At 34.5% G+C, this 10,820-nt stretch overlaps 1 protein-coding gene across 1 annotated transcript; it reads left to right on the top strand.

Annotated features, from left to right (window-relative positions):
* Nucleotides 1-8,624: 8,624 nt before the first annotated feature.
* On the top strand, nt 8,625-9,722 carry LOC145331108 (uncharacterized). The gene has a single exon (XM_080175738.1). The coding sequence runs from the start codon at nt 8,625-8,627 to the stop codon at nt 9,720-9,722; it is 1,098 nt and encodes a 365-aa protein (XP_080031864.1).
* Nucleotides 9,723-10,820: the final 1,098 nt, after the last annotated feature.

The raw sequence follows: 10,820 nt of genomic DNA on the forward strand, positions 1-10,820 counted from the left end.
CCCCCCCCCCCCCACTTTACTTTAAAATAAGGGGGAAGGGACTTCGTTTGTTTGATTTTTACTTTAGGTAAGGCTAGCTTATGTTATTTTGGATAATGAGTATCCCCGTATGGTTAAGGCCACAGAAGAGTTGAGCATAGTAAAAAAACTTATTACTATTATATATTATCATTTTCAATTTATTTACAAAATAAGAGAGAGGGGGGTGGGTATTAGCATCCGGTAGTCAGTCCAAAATCAAATCTGTCGCGTAAAATTCTAATTTCCATAAAAATTGTCAATAATGCTATAAATTTTTATGTATGGGGGCGTTTTCAAAATTAAATCAAGGACGGGGACAACTATTTTAAAAACTATAGGAAGAAGACAATGTACGATGAATTGATAAACTAAATAAACCCATCTTAGGATTAAAATCAGTGGTAAAATAGTAAAGACCCTGCTACCCTATATATATTTAATAAAGTCCCCAAAGTTTTTAAGCCAACCATTGTGAGAACCTCAGGGTTAATTGCAAGGACGTCCAATGAGGGGTGAAGGGATGATTCCCCCCCCCCCCCAATGAATTTGTTAGTGGCGTAGATCCCCCCTCAAAATATTGAATTTTAAATTTTTACCCCCCCCCCCCTCCAAATGAAAAAGCTTGGACGCCCTTGGTTAATTATATATTTATCTTTCTTCTATATCATTTGAGAATAACATGCCCTGTTTATGAAGCACTATAAATTCAAATGTTGATTTTATTGTTGAAAAATTTAAAAATATTCATATTATATGTAATACATTTATACAAAATAAACAGTAATAAAAAGATAAGTAATATCTAAACCATTTTTGTTAGCCCCGAAGGGCCGAAGGCCCGGGTTAAAAACTGGTATTTATTTCATGATTCTGATTTTATTTTTATTAGAAAATTGTCCGTGTTCGATGCCATACCTGATTTTTCAGTATGGCTAACAACTGGTTCTAAAACAGCAGATATTAATATTACTTAAAATAGTTGGGCCAGTCTTACGTTTACCTTTCTTTTATAAAAAAATTAAAAATCTTTCTTGATAATTCCTTTTCTCCCTAGAGATATTTAAATTTAATGTTATTTATATGCTTTACTCTCAATATTATAAATGGGGAAATTATATGCTCATTTCAAATAGACCTTTTCATGGATTTATTTAAATTTTCACGGATTTGCCACATGCGTTTAGACCCCCTACCCTACTAATCTTTAAAATAGAGGAAAAGCGAAGGGTTCCTTCAAGGGATTGAAGATATCCTTAAGAGGAGAATCTAATCGGTCCAGTGGTTAAAGACATCCAAACCTGCCGAATTCCAATACCCTCTAGTTACCCCTTATCCCCCATCGTATTAGCAAAAATTCCAACTTTTTTTTTCATTCCCCCAAGCTTAAATTATTTACACACCCTTGCTAAACATTACTCAATAATTGTTATTTCTCGCATCTTATTATAAACAGTTTTCCGTGGATATAAATAAACTGGTTTTAATCTTATGATTGTAAATTTTTATATTCGTAGAAAACTGGATACAGTACGATGCTAGACATGGATTTTCGTATGAGAACCGGTTCTAATCCACTGCACATTGGGGCAAATCAACCAAAAAGGGGATTTAATTATTTAGTACCCTTAAAATTCATCTCACAAAAATTTCATTTTATACTTTTTTGTAGGTAATTTAACAACAAACAAATTTGCTTTTATGTTTTTTTCTCTCATTTGAATACAACATAGAGATAAAGGTCATTTTATGAAGGTAGGTTGAAAATTACTGGATTAACCCCTCCCTGAAAATAGCCCCCTTTACCCTATCTATCTATCCATCTATCTATCTATCTATCCATCTATCTATCCATCTATCTATCCATCTATCTATCCATCCATCTATCTATCTATCCATCTATCTATCTATCCATCTATCTATCTATCCATCTATCTATCTATCCATCTATCTATCTATCCATCTATCTATCTATCCATCTATCTATCCATCTATCTATCTATCCATCTATCTATCTATCCATCTATCTATCTATCTATCTATCTATCTATCTATCTATCTATCTATCTATCTATCTATCTATCCATCTATCTATCTATCTATCTATCTATCTATCTATCTATCTATCCATCTATCTATCCATCTATCTATCCATCTATCTATCCATCTATCCATCCATCCATCCATCCATCCATTCATCCATCCATATATCCATCCATCCATATATCCATCCATCCATCCATCCATCCATCCATCCATCCATCCATCCATCCATCCATCCATCCATCCATCCATCCATCCATCCATCCATCCATCCATCCATCCATCCATCCATCCATCCATCCATCCATCCATCCATCCATCCATCCGTCCATTTATCCATCCATCCATCCATCCATCCATCCATCCATCCATCCATCCATCCATCCATCCATCCATCCATCCATCCATCCATCCATCCATCCATCCATCCATCCATCCATCCATCCATCCATCCATCCATCCATCCATCCATCCATCCATCCATCCATCCATCCATCCATCCATCCATCCATCCATCCATCCATCCATCCATCCATCCATCCATCCATCCATCCATCCATCCATCCATCCATCCATCCATCCATCCATCCATCCATCCATCCATCCATCCATCCATCCATCCATCCATCCATCCATCCATCCATCCATCCATCCATCCATCCATCCATCCATCCATCCATCCATCCATCCATCCATCCATCCATCCATCCATCCATCCATCCATCCATCCATCCATCCATCCATCCATCCATCCATTCATACTCTATAATAATGAATATAACATACGTGGATATTATAACAGGGAAAATTTTGTTGTCAATTTAGGTTGCTACTTTAGTCTTCATTTATTGGTCAGTTCTTACGTCCAGTAGGAGGGGAGGGGATATCGTTATATTTTCATGCTGAAAAGGCCATTTTATATGAGTTGGAGCAAAATATGGTGCAACATGCAAATAATTATATATCCCTTACATAAATGTACATAAATGCACAAAAAAGACTTATTTTACATTTTGTAAGTACATTTGTTGCAAAACTGATTAAATGCATGTTACAGTTTAAGGACATACTGACGTTTTTAGGACTTGATTATAGAGATGTTTCGTTTAACACACTATACCTTATTGTAATAGGAATCAGTATTCAAAATATCAGATGAATAGGATATTTTTAACATTCAAAAATTTGTTGTCAAAAAAGTAAAAATCAGCTTGTTTTAAATGGAAGTACAGACTTTCTAGTAACGATTATGTGTTACTTTCTAAGTTGTACCTAACTGTTGTAGGAATCAGCATGCAAAGTTTGAAATAGATAGGACAATTCTAATCTGTATAAATGAATGAAGGGAGCTAACTGTAACGGACACACGGACGGACCTACCCTAATTATAGAAAAGCTTCACTTTTAAAAAGAAAAAATTAAATGCCTTAAAATATTGAAAAATAGCTTATAACCACCACAAGACCAGTAGATATATTCCCTGAAGAGTAGAATTCAATCGGTTTATTGGTTACCGAGATCTTATGGGACGGACAGACAGACAAACAGACAGCAAGCTACTTTGTATTATAGATTAACACCCAGGTATCTAAGGAACAAAACAATAACCGATTAATGTGTGAATATCCCCAACATTAATACTTTAAATTATTTTACAAAATTAATCGTCTGTAGATGAAAATTTGTGGTTGAAAAGTTTTGACACTCAACTTAATGAACCAACCAATAGAAAATCAATCAAATTGCCTAAAGTTGTTATGCAAATGAATATAAAAACGTTATTATAAAACTTAAAGTTTGGGGACTAGTGTAATAAACAGCCTAATGTCCCTTCCCTTCCTAAATAAAACTGCTGACGTCAAACATGAATACCATGTAACTACATAATTTAAAACCAAAATTACCAATAGATAGACGGATAGACAACTTGCTAATTCCAATTTTGACATTGGGCTGTTTATAACATGTTTTAACTGCTAATTTTAATCTACACAAGGGGTAATTTTGTGTATTATCATTGGGGATGTATATCAATTTATCAAACTTTGTCTTATCCCTTTAGATCCCTGATATTTGTAATAATCTATAGAAACGATTATTTAGTTACATTAAAATCTTGAACATAAAGAGGTTTATATTTAGGCTTACCCCCCCCCCCTCATCATTTGGTGCAATAGAACTTGAAAATATTCATTACTAACTTAAATTCAAAGTCTGAATAAATATTTCCTATATTTTGCGTCTTTTATTTATATGTATTATGTCTCACATTTTGACTTTAAAAGCGCGTTTAAAAGATTTTTCTAACTAACTTTTCGTGCACCAACCCTCAGAAAACGCGCTAAAAACCCCTACGGGGGCGCGGGGGGGTAAATGAAACCAGTACAGGCGATTATAATATGTCCCTGGGTAATCAAATATCGTATTTTTAGCCGGTGGCAACCGGTGAAAACATGTTTCCGCTTACTGTCTACTTAAATGTTGATTATAAAACAAACAAAATAAAACTAAAATCTTAACTTCAACTAGAATTATTTAGGACTTATTTCTTTAATTTGTGTTTTTTTCTTTTATATTGTCAAAATACATGTAGTTCATGACTCACCTGAAGTTATTTTGTCTAATTACATTAATTCTAAGAGATTTTATAATACTTTTTAAATTGTTGGTGAAACACAAAAAGTATGCCTTTTTCTGTAAGAAAATTTTTGCATTTCTTGACTTTCAGGCATTAGAAAGCTTACTTAAAAAGCGTATTTTTACGATTCCTTTGAAACCTGATGTACATTGGGTATGATAATACTCATAGAATGATTAAAACTTGATTTGGGGGTGGTGAATTGAATCCCCTTGTTGCCCCTATGTGCACTGCACTGAATATTACTCGGTTTCGAATGAATATACAGGGTGGGGCAAATGAATTCGGACATTTTTCAAACAGCCATAGCTCCAAAACTACTTGACCAATCAGGACATTTGACCCCACTATAAAAAGCTCAGGTAATGACCTTTTTGCCCACAAAAATCTTTGAACGATGGAGGACATGAACTTTGAGCTGTCCGCGCATATATTCAACAAGGCGGATTCTGAGTGCGCCCATACTATACCTTTGATTCTTAACTTTGGCCTACTAAATCTGACCTCAGTCCATTTGTAGATGAGATAGACTTATAAAACTTGCTGGATTTACTGTTATAACATAAGTAAGACATTAGAAAAGACTAGAGCTTTCTATCCCAGCTGGCTAGGCCCTAATACTCCGGCAATGTGAGACGTGGCAGATTTTAAGATGTCATAAATGTCTAAAATCTTGAATATTTCTCGGTTCTGGACTTTTAGAATATGGGTTGCGCAAATAACCCTAGCTAAATCTTCATACTATTTCCAAAAAGGTATAGAACGTTGTTCTAGCTCAACTGTGGCCCGAATGAGAGCCGCCGTGTCGAAGGTTAGCTTGAAAGATGGGTGAATTTGGATCCTGCAGTTACTCATGTCCCAAAGAAGTGGCTCCCAACAGCCCCTATCCTAATCCAATTGGCTATTGGGCCTAGGGCTACTTTGAAGCATGCACCAATAGACATGCCTATACCATAAAGACCTCCCTCATTGCCATTATTAAGGAGAACTCGCCAGCTTGGTAAGGGGCATGGTGTTCAGGGCCTGTGGGCGGTTCATTGGGCGGGTAGAGGCGGTGATTGGGACTGGCGGCGATTTTATTGAATGATCCAATAGTCTTATACACAATTTGCTTCCCAGTTTTTAAAATTTAATAAAATCTTTAAAATTGACGATTTTATGTCCATTTGTTTAAAAAATATAATTTTTCCGGTTTTATTTGCCCAACCCTGTATTTTTCTAATAATGAGTTTCTTTAATTTCATAGATATAAAGCTGACACTCATTATAGAACTCGTCCAATAATTGAGTAATTACAAACTTAATAGGAAGTGTAACTTCTCTATACATAGGTTATATTTAAAACAATCCCTTTAATATTGCGTAAATACATTATTAATTGGATGTTGCACCCGATTTTCAAGTACTCTGATTTAAAGTGATACTCTCAGCTGGCTAAATAAACGATACCACAACCATCCACCCACTTTTCCTCTCCCTCCTACTGAATGAGGGAATTAATCAATAAATGAGTTCGTTATTGGCAACTTTAAATGATACCATTCACATATTCCATATCCTTAGCGTTTTGTTTACGTTATGGTATCTAAAAACAATCCCAAATTCATTAATTTATTGACAATAACTGCCAAAAACTTTAAATTATCAAATCACTTCTATTAGTTATTCAGCTATACTAAACAAGTTAAAAACTTAACAAGTTTTATTAACTTATGACAGAATTTTTAAAAGAAATTATTACTACAAAACATTTTACTGTTCTTTTTTTTAATTTCACATATTTTGAACTAATTATGGACATAATTGACCTTGTTGTTAGAACTATTAATTCTTTTTGTTGTTATTATAAAGACATAATACAAATAAATGTACTGAAAAGCTTATTGGACATTGGTTAAATGATTTTTTGAGACAATTATGGGTTTTATTTTGCGCATTAAATAATCACCACACTATGACAGTGACATAGAAAAGTGAACATCTAAATAATGATAATTATTAGTCTTTAACCCTTACAGATCGGGGGGGGGGGTCATATTGACCCCCTTTCTAGTTTTTTCAATGTCATTTTTTTTGTAGGTAAGATAGAGAGTCGGACTTCATGACTTTTTAAGTCGGCAAGAGTTGGTCTTATAAGGATATCTGGTCTGTGTTGGTCATGGCGTCCGGTCAAAGTTGGTTAGGTGGCACCAAATTTAGAAAAAATTCTAAATAAATCTTAATTTCTTCATTATGACTTTTGTGTCTAAGATAGAGACCTAAATTTTTTTTTGGTGAATACTGGAATATCAATGAACATCTGAGAATAGTAGTGTTATGACCGTTTGACCGCTTCCTGACCGATTTTATGACCGATTTTTTGTCCGGCTTTTACTATAAACTTACATCATGTATATAGTGGTTTCTATTACAGCTAGAGAACTTGTGGTACATCCTTGAGCAATAATAAACTTCCATGAGTAGTAAGGTCATAACCGTTTGACCACTCCTTGACCGATTTTTGACCGATTTTCTATTTCCTACCTGTAATTTTGCTGTTTTTAAGCTGCCAGCTGCCGAATTTCAAAACAGCTATAGACCAACCAAATTTTTTATGTAGTCTTTTATTGTGAACAGAAACAGATAAAAATATTAATTGGCGCAGCTAACCGCCGTTTTACCGTTTGCTGTTTGCCGTTTGCCGTTTTTTGGCGATGGTCAGAAAAAGTAATTTTTTTGTTATAAAAAATAAAAGCTGTCCTAAAATTTGGTGATCCTAGCTTTAAAATTGGCCGCTCTACAGCTGTTTTAATATTTAGCGGCTGGCCGCTAAAAAGCAGCTAAGGAAAGGTCTGACTGCTATGACTAGAAAAAGTAATTTTCTCTAAAAATACACATGAACCACCAGAAAAAATGTTATGTCTCTAACTGTAACAGGAGCCGAGATAGAGGGGGGGGGGTCAATATGCCCCCCCCCCTTATCTATTAAGGTGGGAATTGGGGCCGGAGCTGTAAGGGTTAAAGCTTTAACTTATTTTACTTTTAAGTACGTTGAGTATCTAAGAGGAAACCCCCGCCCCCCTGACATTAAAATGACACCCTTCATAAAGTCTGTAATATAACTATTAAAGCTCACATCCTCCTCGATTTTCGTTTAAGGGGAGTGTAAAATTATTTTGGTGCTCTTCCTGCTCCCTATTGGCAAAATCCTGTGCATATCCATAAAGACAAACCCCAAACTGTCCCAGTTTTGAACAAGATGATTCCAATTATGTCATATACGTTTCAGGAAAGAAAAAGGGAAGGGGGGAAGAAAATCTCTTCCCTTTTCTCCCATCTCTTTTGAAGAGATTTTCTTTCCCCCTTCCCTTTTTATATGACGTCACAGGAATCGTCTTGCTCAAAACTGGGACAGTTTGGGGTTCGTCATCCATAAATTTTGAAGAAAAATAATACAACATACCCTCTTGCTGAAAAGAATTTTGTCTCTAGTTTGGGGTGGTATAGATACCAGGGTTTATCTTGCTCAAAACCTCTGAAAAAAACAAGATTTTTTGCATCTTGGCATTGGGTTTCAAACCACTAATTTTACAATTGAGGAAGAATATGAGAAAGTTTTGGGGGACTTTGTGTGCCATATAACACCCATCCCCCATAATATCCAATCTATTGAAAAAAACCTGAAGCTCAAACTAAGGTATTTGGAATCTTAGCAAAATAAAGAATATCTTTGCTGCCAACAATCAAAATTTCAAGTAATGACATAGAAAACCTTACAGAAGTACATTAATATAAAAAAATAATTAATTGTCACTCCCCGTCATTATATTTATTGAGTAACACATTAAATGATACTAAATTTAGTTATTACAAGGTCTTTGCTTAGTCAATAAGCATGAATACACTTTCTATCTTGAAAATTATTGTCTTGATCTTGTCTTTTATCATGTTTTGTTTCCAGCTGAGGACAGCCACAACAAATTTGATTAATCCTCCAACAGTTGATTCAACGTATGAAAGAAATATCACTGAGGAGGATATTCCTCTGATTACAATCTGTCCTACAAATCAGACCAATGTTGCCAGGCTCAAAGAGTTGAAATATTTCAAAGTTGTAAACTTGCTAGAAGGGGGAACTACGTCATCATGTAATGACACTACTTATTGCAAATCCTGGGGAGCACATGCAAATTTAACATTTGATGAACTTCTAAACCAAGCATTTGATTATGAAAAGGTCAGTGCTGTAACATATGGCTATAGTTATGATGATATTGAAAATGTTGACATTGAAGAAAAGTTAGTATTTATTCCAAAATATGGAATTTGCCAGGAGATTTCAAAATTTAACATTTCCCGAAAGTTACAGGTCAATTATCATAATCCTTCAGAGGCTAGAGTGTTAATTACAAACCAAATTTACAGAAGCTATTTTATGCCTGATATAACCTCTCATTTTGGAAGTAAAATATTTATGAAGCCTAATAAAGAGAATTATGTCAGTGTTAAGATTCAAGTTAAATCATACTGCAATTCAAATGAGAAGCCCATGACTAAGGATGAATATAAGGCATGTGTTGATGAGAAAATACAAAATGATCTTATGCAACATATTCAATGTGTCCCACCCTGGCTCTCAGAAACCAACCAATGTAAGAAAACTTATTCTAAACTCTTTTATGGTACATTTAAAGACAAGTTTTACCAAACCTATACAGAACCTGTATCATACTTATTAAACAATATCAAGTTTGAAGATGAGTGCCGACAATCTTGCAAGGAGACTACTTACATTGTGAATGAGGGTGAAGCAGCAGATTTACCTTATAATTTTGGTTCTACTTTTCTAGCATTCAATCAGAAAGTAGTGGTAACAGAAAAAGTTGACAACTACAGTCTGTTCCAGTACATCATTGATGTTGGCAGCAGCTTGGGGCTCTGGTTGGGTTTATCTGTCCTGGGACTTCACAATCTGATTGTCATGGCTGTTCAGTTTATTGAAAATAGCTTCATCATCAAGAGGATCAAATCCGTCACAACATAGTGAATTCTAGTGTTAGTTGCAAACATCACAAACTATTACATGATGATTAATAAAATTAATCTAATGAGTAGTAAGCATGGGTTCTTGCCAGGGGTATTTGAATAGCACACAAGGACGTCCAAGCTTTTTATTTTGATAGGTTGGGAAAAATGAGGGGGCTCATACGTTTGGTGGGGGGGGGGGGAGGGGTCTACAATAATGTATTTCTGAGGGTGAATACAGCACACAAAAATAAAACACTTTAAAAATTTATATGATTGTCTTAAGGTTGAGAAAGCGTAAAGTGGCACTCAAATAATGACGTCATACATAAAATTTGACCAATGAGAGGCAAGTATACACTGTAATTGACCAATGGTAAATTTATACTAGCCTCTCATTGGTTGTTTTATCGTATGACATCATTTTTTGGTGCCACTTTACACTGTCTCCTTAATGCTACCTTCAACTTATTTGTAATTTAGCACATTGTTAAAGTCTAATTATTTATATTACAAGATGCAATCACCATATTATATGTATGGCTTTTAGTGCATAATAGTTGATATCTTAATTATCAATAATTTTGGTAAAATAAATGTAATAATTATAGTAACTTTTTCGATTACTCAGTGTGAAATTTTAAATTTCTGTTTTCTCAATCATTTTTAAGATAGCTTTCTATATCTTTTGATGAAATAAAATCTTTTTATACAAACAGTTAGATTTGTTCTTTTCAATTGATAATTGTTTCAGTTTATAACGTATATTTATAAATTCTAGATTATTAAGACACAACCCAATCTGTCCCGATTTTGTATCACTTTGAAAAGTGCGATTCCAGTTACGTCATATACGTTTCGGGAAAGAAAAAGGGAAGGGGGGAAGAAAATCTCTTCAAAAGAGATGGGAGAAAAAGGAAGAGATTTTCTTCCCCCCTTCCCTTTTTATATGACGTCACAGGAATCGCACTTTTCAAAAGTGATACAAAATCGGGACAGATTGGGTTGTGTCGATTATTAAAATTTAAAAATCAATTGTAAAAAACTTTGCATTATGAAAAATAAATAAGAAAAACAAACATAATGCAATTCTACATTCAGTGGCGTGAACTATGGG

The sequence above is a fragment of the Acartia tonsa genome, chromosome 11 (assembly GCF_053477335.1).
Source record: "Acartia tonsa isolate MP-2025a chromosome 11, ASM5347733v1, whole genome shotgun sequence".
Classification (NCBI taxonomy): Eukaryota; Metazoa; Arthropoda; class Copepoda; order Calanoida; family Acartiidae; genus Acartia; species Acartia tonsa.